Genomic DNA, 15,229 nt, shown 5'->3' with positions numbered 1-15,229 from the left:
GTGTCAACATGTTGGCATTGGCATAAACAGTAAATTCAACACGTTTTGGTAAAATGGACAGTGTATGTTAAGGTTATTTATATGAAAGAATACAAGAATATGATGAATACAAAGGAACATTTAAAAAGTAAAAATTTTCTAAATAGGCTGCATAATCTTCAAAAAGAAATTATCTTTGTAAATGCCCTGTGCATGTTTAATACTTTTAATTAAAAAAAAACTTTTTTTCACAGCAAAGTTCTTAATCTAAAATGAATCTGGCATCCTATCTCTCAAGTGGACCACTGACACTCCTAATTGACATTGTATATAGAGTGTCAAAGGTCCATTTCAGAGACATGTGGTGGTAATGTACTTATAAGTCTGCGATCCGCCGTAAAGCAAGAAGAAGAAGATGTGTCAGGCGCTGTCTGTTGAGAACGCGCTCAGTATACACAGTTCACACATTGCGGTGAAAATCAGAGGTAAAAAATGATATAAATACTTTTCAGTTTCATATGACTGACAGAATGCAGCAGTTTGAGTTAAAAATTGTTGTTTGTGTTCTACTGAAGAAACTAAGTCACCTACATCTTGGATACCCAAGGGGTAAGCAGATAAACATCAAATTTTCATTTTTGGGTGAACTATCCCTTTAAGTAGGATCTGAACCAGTCTAAGACAGGACCTGATATACCGACCCAAGTCTGAAGTCAAGTCGAATCTCATGACCAACACTGTCAAAAGCAGCACTTAGATCTAAAAGAACAAGCATTGCCAAGTTTCCCAAGTCTCAAATAGCTTGCAGATAGTTTAAGAGCCTAATCAAAGCTGTTTCTGTGCTGTGGTTTGCCCAGAACCTAGATTGAAAAGTCTCATTAAGTGAACTGACATTTAGATGTTATTACTGCCACTGTTATTGAGCTGTATGGATACTATTTTTTCAATAATTTTACTAAGAAAAGGTAGATTAGAGATTAATCTGTAGTTACAGACCACAGAATAATCAAGGTTACGTTCCAGCAGAGGCCTAACAGCTGCAGTTTAAATAATTTGTGGACAAACTCCTTCTTGTAGGGACTGATTCATGATATTCAGGATGTCGGGTAAAAACATTTCACGACATTTTGGAGAAATGTAATGGGTAATGGGTCTAGAGCGCAGGTAGAGGAATTTATATGTGATATGACCTGTGTAAGTGTACTGGGACTGTCAGCTGAGAAGGAGAACTTATTACATTGCAAAGGACTAGCTGGGGAGTTGGAGACCTTACAATTAGGGCAAGTGCTTGGCAATGTTTTGTCATTAAAAAATTCTGGATACTTATTACTTTGCAACTGTGAGAAGTTTTGATGATATTTCAGTTGAGGGGTTAATTCGCCTATCGACAGTGGAGATTAAGTATCTAGGGTTGTGTCTGTGGCAGTCAATTAAACTTAAAAAAATAAGCTTTGCAGACCTCATTGCATTATTTAACATTTTGACACCATGACAGTCTTATAAATATCATGGTGAACTGTAAGCTTTGTGTGCTTCCATTGCCTTTCTGCTCTCCTGGAGTCTCTTTTTAATTTTAAAATAATAATAATAATTAATGAATAATAATTCCTTACATTTATATGAGAAGCGTGGGAACGAGGAGTGAGGCCAGGTGTAGTGATTGGAGATGAGCTGCACCTGCTCCCCACCGCCGGTATCGAGTCCCACGTAGGAGATGGAAGGATATAAAACTGGAGCGACTATAGTGAAGGACGAGAGAGGACCAGGCCTGGGACATATTTTATGTTTTGGTTTTTATTTGCACGCACCAGTCGTCCACGAGGGGCTGGTGTGCTGTTTTGGTGTTTATTTTGAATATTAAAGTGTTATTTGATTGTGTGCCGGTTCCCGCCTCCTTCTTCCCGACGACTATGGAGTTTTTATCATTACAAGCACTTTTCTGGGAAATCAAAGCTCTTAACATTGAAGGGGGGTATGTTCTTGTCCAACACCAGTAAATGGGTGTACTAATTCTCCATGGTGTTTTAATTGTCCCAGAGACAATCTTTGTTTTTAAAAGTGCAACAGAGTACATTTGTACAGCCTGAAACTAAAATTCTCAGCATAAGTTTCTACTGAGGGGGAAGTGAGAGGAGGGAGAGCTGACATGAACTCCATGAAGGTTGTGGCAGAATCAGCAGAGAGATAGCACTTATTGGCAGTTTTCTTAGCACTCACAGCATTAACAGCATGCTTAGCATTAACAGTCAATAGATCAGAAATTACATCCATATGGATATTTAAGTCAACAGTGATTAAGACATATTCAAAATCAGTTAAAATCCTACAAAGCAGTTCTCCAAAACCATCAAGAAAGCCTTTGACTCTAGGAGGATGGTATAGAACTAATAAAATAACAGACTGCAAGGTATTCAAATGTTTCAAAATCTCCCAGAGAAATATGATGACAGCACAAAGTATTGCAGAACAGGCTGGCAACCCCACCACCCCTCTTATTAAGTCTAGGGACAATGAAATATCTAAAACCTGAGGGAGATGTTTCATTTAGGACATGATTACGATTACTGTCAAGCCATGTTTCTGTCAGGAAGATGATGTCCAGCTTATGGTTTCCAACAATTTGGCTAATTACAAAAGACTTGTAGCAAAAGAATGTAAGAGGAACATAGAAAGAAAGAAAGAAAGAGACTACATTACAGTCTGAGAAAGAGCAATAGAGAGACAGAGAGAGTCAATATGGTCTCTGAGCCATCAATGTTCTCTACATGCTGCTGAATGCATTTGTACAATCAATACTGACTAAACATCCTTTCAATGTATCAACCAAAATACTCAATATTTCTTCAGATCTGCTCTTAATAAGTTCAGGAAGCTGGACGATACTGAATAGCCCAGCCACAGAAACACACAGGTATGCCATTACCTTTAGTGACTTTATCAGAAAACTCTTTCTCTTCCAAACTCTCTTACTGTATTGCTACATTTTACTGGAATATATTTAAAAATAACAAGCAAGCAGTGGTAAAGGAACGTGATACAGTTCAAAGTGCTTTTCAATTTGCTAAAAGAATGAATTGCATTTCAATCCAATGAAAGCTTGAAGCATGAGCGACACAAAGTGATTAGGAGGGATGCAGTGACAAGAATAAATGCATGGAAATAGAGAGTGAGAGACATAGAATTATTATATTCATAACATCACAAACATTACGATGCGATAAAGCCATAATCAATAAAAACATTTTATCCAAACTAGCTGTGTCAAGTAACTGACAAAAACAGTTTGTTTAGTTTCTATTTCTGCATCATCATACCAAGAAGCCCAAAGTAAAATCTCATTGGCTTCAAATCCTGCTTTACATTTTTCAATGTTTTTTTTTTTTGTAATATTTATTTATTACAATTTAAAATATAGCATATAGCATGTGTGATATGAAGTTTAATATTTAAAAATGCAATTTATTCCTGTGATGGAAAAACTGATTCTTTAGAAACAATTACTCTAACCTTCAGTGTCACATGAACTTTGGAAATCATTTCAATATGCTGATTTGTTGGCCAAGAAGCATTTTGCAAACATTCTTTCTTTAAAATAATAAGCAAAATGCAAACTTTCTTTGCTTACAAAAATAAAACTAGGAACATGATTTAGGAAAGCAAATAGGGTTCATTTGATTTAACTTTAAAACTCTCATACCTCAGGCGGTTTTCCAAACCCCCCATCACATCCTCTGTCTCTCCCTCTCCTATTTACTGGAGGGAGGCATAGGGCCAATTGACAGGATCAATTATTGAGTAAGCATGGTGCACGGTGGGGTACTTCCTCCCTCAGAGACACAGTGGGGATCAAAGGGGCGAACAGCTGTGGCTTCCCCACCGGCAGAGCAGCACAGCTCCCCACTCACTTCATTAAGTCCCAATCCTTCCCACAGATGCCATCGACCCACCACAACTGACCTGTCCACCTGAACCCACAGTCAAACCAGCCCACTTCAGGAACTGAGATGCCAGATAATGACATCACCTGATGATCTCCTTCCCATGTGCGTCACTAACAGAGGCAACAGCACGTGCTACCACCCTTCCTCGACATTCACTGCCTACACACACCCCCTAACAAACATGTTCTTCCCTAATGACTCCATCTTTAAGTTTCCAATCCACCAAATGACTGCATGTCTTCCCAGACACATTTCTGTCCTTCCTCCCAGCACTACATCAGCCTGAGCTCAAATCACATGTCGAGCGGCACTTAAAACAAAGCCTTCCTAAATTACCACTCTCACACACAGAATGTCAATGCTGCACCACATAGGGCTCGTGAACATGCTGTTTTGCAAACCGTTGTGACCTTTGGTTATGCCACAGGTTTCTGTGTGTGTGTGCATGTTTGTGTGTACTGTACATATGAGAAGAGGTATGTCTTATGTTTTACCAATTCACTATCTATTATGATTTAATTTACAATAGTCAAATACAATTCAAAATGTAATTTTAAAAACTATATTTATTTTATTAAATGCAAAACATCTGATTAAAATATCTTTTTTTTTCTAATAATAGTCCATATTGAACCAGAACATTTTGTTGCTTAGTTTTATTCCTGATGTGTACCCTTGCTGAATTTTATTTCACTGGTCTAAAATCTCCACATAATTGTAAATTAAACATTAAATATCTTCTGATTGGTTGTTAACATCACCTTCTGCAGTATCTTTGCTTTCAGTGCGGACGACAGACAAATCACTTGTTGATGGAAACTTGCCGTGTCGCACCTGGTTAAGACACATTGGTTGCCATGTCAGCAACCAATGTATCCACTGGAGAAAAAAAGGATAAATAAATAAATGTAATAAAAAATCTATTTTAAAAAGCCATTCATTTCAGAAATGTTTTAAGAGTCTACAATTAAAACTTGCTGTTCTGATAATATCCCAAGATGTATCACATTAGTAAAATTAAAAAAGTTGTTCAGTATTAGAAATAAACAAGATTAACAAAATTGGGCAGCATCCAATACTACAACATGCAAATGCTGACTGTTCCTCCCATATAAATGAACACTATGTGGAAGACAAACATCTATTGGAGCAAGATGTGCTTTTTTAAAGTATGTTTGACTTTCTTTTTGTCAGAGCTAATGCTTTTTTTTCAGAGGAGGAAACATCAAATAAGAGATCGATGTAACCTTGTGGAAACCACAACACTCAGAAAGGGCTTGACAGACTAACATGGGAGTTAGTTTGCCCTTGAGAAGGTCATAATGTCTTTGTTTGACAACTAAAATATACCTAGAAAAGTCTTATTCAACAGCTGTTCCCTACATTGGCCACATTATAACTATGAGACATGACAGGGGAAAATACTTTTCCTTGTTTGCCACAATCTGATCCAACTGATGCATAAAAAACCATCCATTATGGATGCTTGTAACAGAAATGCATACAGTATGTGGGTTACACATATGAACATTAAGATTTGCAGTCCCATTCATACATTCATGTACATTACATTGTATGTCAAAATACATGTTGCATTACATGTATTTCAAACAAAATCATGCACCAGTAAACACATTCAGAAGCGTTTAAACAAAAGTTTTTTTTCCAAAAACGAGTGAACTGTCTACATATGCAGCTACCTTCTATTAGACAGCATCCTAAACAGTGAGTGATTTGTAGCTGATTTATAATTATTTTCAAAGGTTTCAATGTACGCTCATTATAAAATAACTTAATAATTTCTTAATTCTAACAAGTAACTTTTTGTTAAAAACTAACCAAAATTAAAATTAATTGGTTTATAATATCTGCATGGGAGAGTTTTTGTGTGGTTCCCAAACAAATGGAAATCCAGTATATCATTATCAGCTGTATCCTAAACATTATGAAACTTCTTAAGTGAGTGATTTGGAACACCTACAGTAAATAGGCAACATCTATGCACGCCACACAAAGACACTTGACTTACTATACAACTGATCTCAGAGTTAGGCAACAACATGTTTCTGATCTTATAGTGCAAAGTCTAATTATAAAAATACACATGTAAGATAATTAATTTTAATTCAACAGAACTCTCTTTACTGAAATATATAAATTTTAAACTGATTGTGCAATACTCTAATAAGCTTTAAATATGCTTTTCTTCTCTATGTCACGGTTCACTCGGGAAGGAGTGAGGAGACGCAGGAGAATTCTTCAGAAATAGACTTTAAATCATAAATGGATATACACAGGAACTTTACGACATTTAACATTCATCATTCATGACATTTAACCTTTACGACATTTAACAGCTGACAGCAAACTCAAAACAGGGAACACTATTTATACACAGAACATAACAATGGGAAGACTAGACACACCTGGGAACAAACTAACAAATTATCAACAAAAACACAACTGGAACCAAATTCATATAACAGGGACCGGAACAGGAAGGACCAAATGAGGAAAACAGGACCAAATATACCTTTTATTTTATTTGAACTAATTCAATATTTGTTTTAGTTTTTTTTACACTCTAATTTGATGTGATAATTATATACTGCATGTTTCAGTTTGTTAACAAAACAAAAAAAACATTGGGCAAAAAAATATTTTTTTATTTATTCTTTCAGCACTGAGTTAAATGTATTTATAAACAACATTTGTCTTACCTTACAAAGTTTCTTATAATGCATTATGGGATTGCCTTGTAAGTGAAGGATATATGCAAAGGATATCCTTAGACACCCTGATCAAAACAAGTTCCCTTAAGAGGGCGCAATAATTAAGACGCCTACCTTTTAGAACAGATTTTGACTCAGTGCCATGGTTATTATGCTTTAAAATGTCCTCTCTGTAGGCAACTCTTATAAGCTATTCTTCACTCGAGTGTGAACAGCTCTAAAGTGATTTAAAAAACTGGCAACTTGTTACCATTGGCTATTAATGTCTCCAAATCCAAAACATAATGAGTCTACAACATATATTTGATTACGCTGTTGATCTTTTCTTGTAATACACTTGAATATCACTCCCATAGCGATGTAGTTTGCTCCTTTCTCTGAGGAACAGACTCTTGCATTTATTTTGGGGCAATGCCAAGTCATTACAGTACCATTAGCAGAGCTTCCGTCTCTTCAGTCCCCTGAAGCTCTCATTCTAAGAGCGAGAGATGTGTGACCATATTCTTAAAATCTGCCTCAAGTGATCGCAGACACTGACACTTGCATTATGTCGCAAGTGAGCCATTAGGTACGCAAGAGAACCAAGACCAGATAGATTCTATAATTTAATTTACCATGCAGGCACACACACACAGTCATAAATAAAAAAGGAAAAGCACAAAGACGTATCAATCAACGCAGACAAGCACATTTCCATGATATCACCAGCCTCATTTGCTCTCCTTTTTTCATCATTAGATTGCTGAATAGCTTTTATCATTAAGCATGTTACTGACTTAAAACAGGCATCAATAAACAACAAAACCTTTTCTCACACGATTGCAGCATGTGCCCCCTCTAATTTCATCCCTTCTTCGTGAAACTCAAAACAAGAGGAATGACATTCAACACAAGGCTAGAATTAGAGTCAGCTGAAAGCAGGGGAAGACATACTGTACAGTGACATGTTATCATCTCTCTTCTTTCGGAAATCACACCTCTGTGTAAAGCACAGATTGGTTCACACTTTAAAGCTCTCGCCTGCATAGTGAGATGTTTCTTTTTTTAGCATGCATACTCTTTTGGCATTTACGAATTTGTTTTTAGACGTGAGGAAATTTCAAATTTAACATCAAATGTCACTAAAAGAGACCTTTTTAAAACATAAACAAACAAATAATAATAATGCTATATTTTTGTCTGTTAAAAGGGTAAGTTGGCTAATTTTCAGCCAGCTTTGTATATTTGCTATGTCAGAAGTATTTGTAAATTAACAATGTGTGTACTATTTCTCCATGTTACATGCATCCAAATCTCATCCTCATCTATTTGTCACCAAAAGTCTACCAGGTGACAAAAAAAATCCAACAAACTTTTGACAGCTCCAGAGCTCTTGTTAAAACTAGAGATAACATTTTTTGTATTCCTGCCCACAGACAACTGGGGGATGGGTCAACAGATGGGTGGCACAAAAAAGTTTGCATTATGGGTGTTGAAGTTTTAGCAAAGTTGAATGAATTTTACAGCCCATTTTCTTCACTAGAATATGGGAATAACTTTTATTGTACCTTCTGATGAAGGGCTAATTAAGAGTTTTTAAGAGCAACAGAAATCCTATAATGTCTACATAAGTATATACTGTGCTCCACCTGACAGTGGCTGTCAAAAAACACTCTTACTATTCCCTAAAATGACTTTAAAACCCAAACACAAAGGCTTTAAACCAGCAAACTCTGTAACAACTGGATGACAGCAAGGCGTTTACTGATTCTTTACAGTTAGTCATTGAGCTCTGCCTGATTTAAGTAAATGCTAAGCCACACAGTCATGTCTGGACAGTCTTCTATGACATTAAAAAAAGGGCAAATGAAAACCCAACAATTTTTCCAGTAGTGCGCACCTGTGACAACCATGGTTGATGGGCTTATCATCTCCTGTCACTGACTCATCTTATTTGCATCATAAAGAAGGCTTTTTTTAATCACAATATGCCACTTTGAAGTCTGTAATCAATGACATGCATCCAAACACCTCCTTTAGGGGTTATGTGGTAGATATCTCCTCCTACTCCTGATAAAATCATCAACGATTGTTTATGTCTCTTCATCATTAGGAACCATCTTAACAGGGCATTACTTACAAATAGAGCTCACAGCAAAACATAAACCGCATCATCAATAAAAGACACTTACTCACAGATTAGAATTTGGAATGTTAAAACATATTTTTCTTAACACTGAATTATAAAGCCCTGACTCTGATATATTACTTTTTCTGAGTTTGAAACATAGTGGAACATTCACTGTCTCTGTCCATGGTCCTGAAAGCAAATCAGTTCAATGAATGATGCAGTGCATAACACCAGGAAGTGTATTTTGAAATATTCCATGAATTTACAAAGAGAATACATACATTTTAACTTTTGTGTCATTACCAGCTTAATGAGTAGGCTACAATCTCTCGCACAAGCCTGTAAGCAGATCTTGCAAATGCAAATCACTGTTAGTGAGTCAGTGAGAAAGATCAGAGATGACGAAAAAATGTATCAAATAAAATCATGCTTCAAATTCTTAGAAATGTAATATTTGTATTGAAAAAAAATATATATTCTTTTTATTATTATTACAATTATCTACAAAAAATTCAATTTAATGACTAAAAACTAGTCTAGTGATGCTGAAGGCATGTGAGTATGCAAAAAAGTTTCAATGACTGGCAGAAATCGCATCTTTATATTGTCAATAATATTTTTAAACAACAAAAAACTGCTTTGTTTTTCTTTTTCACTTACTTTTATGCAATACTGTTATATATTTCTGACTTTAATAAGCTACACAAAAATATCAAACTATTATATTCTATATATATTCAAACTAAAATATTCAAAGAGTCATTATTTGTATGAATTGCATTTTGAATACGTATTTCTGACTAACTTATAGACCTGTGTCATATTGTTTATAAAAACATTTTATGAATTATGAATTTTATGAACATGCAATTCATACAAAAGAAAAAGACTTGACCACACCTGTTGTATGACATGTAACATAAACAAAAATTAATTAATAGTCTTTTTTGTGATTCTTAAAGTATTACAACACTATAACAAAAACTGTTGAACTCAAATTAAGGTAGAGATTTTGAGGGGACTGTAACAAATTTAACCTCTAAGTTTGATTTTGTGTAAGCAATTTTGAGTTTCAAATCAGCATAAATGAACATAGGAGCTGCATGTGCTTATGTAAATACGTGTTGACAACACATTTGCATGTGCTGTCAACACCCAGCGTGTGTTTTTAGGGGGCAGGGCGTGTTGTACCGTTTTGACAAAAGGATATGGCCATTCTATGATCTTTTTAGCATACTTCCTAACGATGTTGTCCTCTCCAAAGATGAAGAGCGATCTGTTGACGGTAAAGCAGTTCTGTCGGACCGGGATGGGGTTGTATAAGGCCATGGTTCGGGCTCGTTGCGCTTTGGTCTGTTTGAAGGCTGGTGAAACTGCACCTGTGGATACTGCCGGTGCATCCCGGTTCCGACTGCGCACCGATCCCCCATCCCCGGGAACGTCTTCTCCAAAGCGAGCCATTCTGTGTGGAGCAAAAACAGAGAAATCTAAGCCCCTTTATAAACAGGTGCAAAAAAACGAGGTTTACTTCCACACATTGAACTGCAAATAATCATCCAAACTGCAAGAGTTTTCCCTGCTATGACAAACGACGCGTTATTAAACGATCGTTAAATCCTCCAGTCACGCGCAACACGTAGCTTACTCCCAACAGATATCCCTACAAACGCCAAAACACCAAAATTAACATTACCTGAAAGTAAAATGGGGAATAAAACCGTTTATAATCCAAATATCCAGTCGTACATCCCATGAAGAGGTTCTTTTCAGCAGGAATAGATCAAACTCTTTTCTGAGGAACCGTAGAAATTAGCTTCCATTTTCAGAACACCGTGGTAAAACTAAAAAGCCATCGTTTTTTTAATCTCACCGGTTCTGTTTTGACCTCCTTTGTCACTCTTCCATCTCACTTACTTATTTTAAATGTTTTGTATGTCTTTTTTAGTCTTTCCACGAGTCAGCAACAGTGTTCAACAAGCTCCATCTTCACTGTGTGAGCTGTGAAGCGCGGATGTGGTTTGTTTAAGGTTGGCACGCGCGCCTGGCCACCCCTCACCACCGCGCGAATGTCTGAGCGCGTGCTGCCTTTCCAACCGACACCCAGTGCGCAAATTAATCTAAAAGCTAGACAAAAACCTCTATAGACATGCAAATACGATTTGAATAAGTTACTTTGGTTTTCTTCAACACTAGTTTACAATAGCGCCAATATTAAGGTACATTTTGTCAATCAACGAGCGATTAAAAGCGAGTGAAAGCATTTTCCTCTCATTTTTACATACACTTTCTTTCATTTTACCTCTCAGAAAGCACATAAGTTACCTTGAGAATTTATTTTCTTTACAAAGGCCTGAATGAACTAGTCGTCGGTTCGCGCTGGTGCAAAATAGAAAGAAATTAAAACGTCATAAAAAAAAAGAATGAAAAAAAGTCTGAAACAAGTTATTTTCCCGCTGACGTCACTACGCCCTTTTATTTTTCAACCTCGCTTCTTCAATAAATTGTTAATAAAAGTCCCGTCCAGAATGGTTCGGTGTGAAGTTTATATACAACTCAAATAAATAAAAAAAAAAAAAAAAAAAAAAAAAAGATTGTTTGAGGAATATCAATTTCAAGCATTGTAACAACATTTTTACTTATAACAGACATCTGCACCAAGTGTAAGCATCTCTATTCTGGGAGCAGCTGAGCTTTTTCAGTTGACTCTGAGCTCAGAAATAATTGGTGTTTAAAACGCACTCTTCTGATGCCTGTGCAAATCTACTGGCATGCTTGCTGCTAGAGAATGTACTTGTTGGCCTGGTAAAATCACAAACGGTCACAAATAAACAAGACGATGTTGGAACAATGTTGCCAGAGTTCAAATATATATGCAGGTGTAACGTAGTGTGCATTCGTCTTTAAAGCACCCCGAACTAAGCCTTGTACTCTCCTGAAACATGGCACATCATTATTTGTAAACAATGTATAATGTCCAAGTTTCTGTAACTTGTTGTCATACTAGTGTTTCTGTAAGTTACCCATAGAAGATATTTTAACATTTAACATCTCTTTTTCCCCATATTGGGCCATCAAAATAATACTCTGTAAAAGATAAAACTGAATTTTACAGTTCGATGAAGAGGCAATAAAATGATCATAAAGGTTATTACCATTTCCTTTCCCAATTGGGCTATTAAAAAAAGGAGAAAAAGAAGAAAGAAATAAATAATTCTAATTTTAAGAATCTACCTCACCACAGAAAAATAGAGAACTCCACAGAAAATTGAAGAAACAAGTAATAAACTAAACTTACTGCGAATAACCACAGACAACAATTGTAAGGCGAGACAGTGAGGCATTCCATGACGTCACTTAATCTGCTTAAAATTAATGAGCAGAACAGTTTAAGGGCCCGAAAGGACCTGCTAATAATAGTCAACTGCAAAATGAGAGATCTCACCCAGAGAAAGGGGGAAAAACAGATGTGGCTAATAAAATTTTTGATAGAAATTGCAATAGTCCAGTAGATCATTGCAGATGCAGATTGAGGTTATTATCGCAAAACAGCACAGAAAGATGAATGAAATGACATTTCTCCTCCCCCTCCCTCAAAAGTGAATAGAAACAAATGATTTAGGAAGCACAGATGATGAGCAGAAGGGGGAATGTAAAACACAGTTTGATGACTCTGATGATCTTCAATAGCCTTTAGGGTATGTCTGTGTGGAATACTGTGATTTCTGCTACAATTACAGATACAGTACATCTGGGTAGTGTACACTTATATCAGCTGAGATGAGTAGGTGAAGTAGTACACTTAAGTAGATGCTCTATATTGAGGTCTACTATAAATAAAACAGCAAACACACACACACTAAGCTGCCAGTGTCCACCCTCAATGGCCAATTACTCACAGAATGCTAAAGTACAGTTGTTCTCCATGCAGGCGTTGGAAAAAAAGAGTGTATGTGTGTGTATGTGTGTCTGTGTGCAAGGGTGACAGGATGAGAGAAAGTGTGTCAGAGAGAGAGAGGTATGAAATTGTAGAAAGAAAGAACCAGGGAGGAAGTACTGTAGCATATGCATTCATCAGATGTCAACACGTTTTCATTATATTCTGTTGAATGAGCCTTATGGAAAGCATGGGAGTGGTCAGAGCAGCAGTCGGCCTGACTGTGCTAACAGAGGAACTGTTGCTAAGATCCAAAACCTAGTCATAGTCACCATAGCTGCATTCTCAGCTTTTACACATGCTTCTTAATTACATTACCTCTTAAGATAAATATCTTTAAGACAAGCATCAAATACATTGTTCACAGAGACTGCAGTCCCAGAATGCATTGCACAGAGCTCAGTTAAAATAAATAAATAAATCTATATGGCAGACATAATAAACATATTTCATTTTATATATATATATATATATATATATATAATATATATATATATATATATATATATATATATATATATATATATATATATAAGTTTAATATGATGGAACTTGTTTGTGCTATGTTTTTATGCATATAGAAAATCACACCATTACATGTATTTTATCAACCAGTTAAATTCAAACTCTAATTAGATAATTTCACATTTTCATTTAGTTTAACTTGATTAACTACAATAAATAAAACTGAGATAAAAATGAATAAAAATAATATAGACATTTAAAAACAAAAACTAATAAAAATGACAAAAACAACAAAATTACTAAAACTTAAAAAAAATTAACATGAGCGCTGAAAATCTAAATAATAACAAAACAAAAATAACACCTCAATGTTACTAAAATAATACTTATATAAATAAATTCACACATACATGTATATAGCTGAAATGTATTTGTATTGTTTTATTTATTGTATTAATTTGTATTAATACTGTTTTATTTAATTTTTTCTTTTGACTTAAGCTCCGTAAGTTGCCAAGAGACTTTGCCTCTCACTATGTCTTTAAAAAATATATTTTTATCATACTGTGTTTGAAACCTCTTGCTTGCTTACTCATTCAATATTCACTACATAGTGAAGCCTTATGAGTAAAATGAGTCGAGATATAGCTGTAGACATTATAAACAACTAAACAGATTTGACTTGACTGTTTTCCAAGACAGGGTGATACAAGAAAAGCCTTTTGCAAGCCATTTCATTTCATAAACTTGATCAAGAAATAAATAATTTATAATATGTAATGTCTAGACTGGTAATCATCTTTTTCTGTGTTTGTCTTTCTCTCTCCCTCCTCCTACTTCTGTCCAATGGGTCTGTGTTTGATCAGAGAAAACACAATTAATTTGACCGTTCTAGTAGCACCTCTGTCCAAGGTAAATCAGCAAACCCTGGTCTCTCTGTTCAAGTTTTGTATTTTTTCCCCAACCAATTAAAAGCTAACCAAGGGGCATGAACCAACGAGACATCTCGGCTCCCATATAATGCAGTGTCCTTGTCATCCTAATAGTAGTCTCCATGGTGACTGTACACTATTAAATTTCTATTTTTTTTCCTCTCGTTTTTGGCTTCACAATGTTCATTCAACAAAAAGAAACCTTTCACAACTGTGGTCTTATTTGTACACCCCCTGTCACATTCAGAGACACACTGTATAAATGCTATAGACAATCCAAACGTCCAGCAGGATTTTACATGCTCACTCACAATGGCAACTTTCAACTGAAATATACCACCAATGACAATATACCTAGATGTGAATCATCTTCCAGACAAAACACAAATTCTTACAGGTATAGTTTACTAATTACTATCCCACAAGTAAGCAACACAACTTCAGTCTGAATGTCTGTACTTATTATGGCAATAATCCATACGAACGGTGGAAGAATCACTCTGACATTATCAAGCAATATTATGTACAGAAGAAGTGCAATGGTTTGAAGTTAAAAACATCTTACTGATTATTTTTCACTTTTCACTTCCCAAGATGTTAATCGATTGACTGGAATCGTGGATTTATTGTGATGTGTTTGGACTCTTCATTCTGACAGCACCCATTCACTGCGGAGAATCTATATTGAAGTAACACTACATTTCTCCAAATCTGTTCTAATGAACAAACGCACCCACATCTTGGATTTTGGGGTGTATTCCTTAAAGAGTTTTCATTTTTCTTAATAGACCATAAACACATTAATAGTTAATCTATATATATATTTTGTCTTCAATGACAAATTGCTTCTGTTTAGTTCAGCTCAATTGGAATTTTAAATGAGGAGGCTGTAAAATGAGAAACACAAACTGAGTGCCACTAAGCAGAAGCTTTCTTATCATTTTTATTGCCAACACTACGTGTTTTATGGATTTAAAAATATCTTTTCGGCTTTTTTATCAAACAATACATTTTCAAAAATTAGCTCTCAAAAAACCTCCATATTTTTATTATTTTATTTACAAAATTGATCAGGTATCTGTAACACATCTTCCAAAATGTTCATTTAAATTGGAGAAATACAGTTAGAACAGGGA

The 15,229-nt window shown here is 35.5% G+C and overlaps 1 protein-coding gene across 7 annotated transcripts in view; it reads right to left on the bottom strand.

The window, feature by feature from the left end:
* The window catches only part of cacna1ea (calcium channel, voltage-dependent, R type, alpha 1E subunit a), a 100,845-nt gene extending 90,070 nt beyond the window's left edge, over nucleotides 1-10,775 (bottom strand). For 3 of the 7 annotated variants that reach the window (XM_026248975.1, XM_026248978.1, XM_026248979.1), the window contains exons 1-2: nucleotides 10,456-10,775; nucleotides 9,973-10,224 (exon numbers count right to left, since the gene is read on the bottom strand). In XM_026248975.1, coding sequence (XP_026104760.1) covers nucleotides 9,973-10,223 — 251 coding nt within the window. In that variant the 5' untranslated portion in view covers nucleotide 10,224; nucleotides 10,456-10,775. The remainder of the gene's footprint in view (nucleotides 1-9,972; nucleotides 10,225-10,455) is intronic. The other 4 variants (XM_026248973.1, XM_026248976.1, XM_026248977.1 and 1 more) reach the window with 2 other exon arrangements.
* Between the last annotated feature and the right edge of the window lie 4,454 nt (nucleotides 10,776-15,229).

This window comes from Carassius auratus, unplaced genomic scaffold (assembly GCF_003368295.1).
Source record: "Carassius auratus strain Wakin unplaced genomic scaffold, ASM336829v1 scaf_tig00020109, whole genome shotgun sequence".
Taxonomy (NCBI): domain Eukaryota; kingdom Metazoa; phylum Chordata; class Actinopteri; order Cypriniformes; family Cyprinidae; genus Carassius; species Carassius auratus.
Note: the sequence above shows the minus strand (reverse complement) of the source record. Positions and strands in the feature narration are given on the sequence as shown.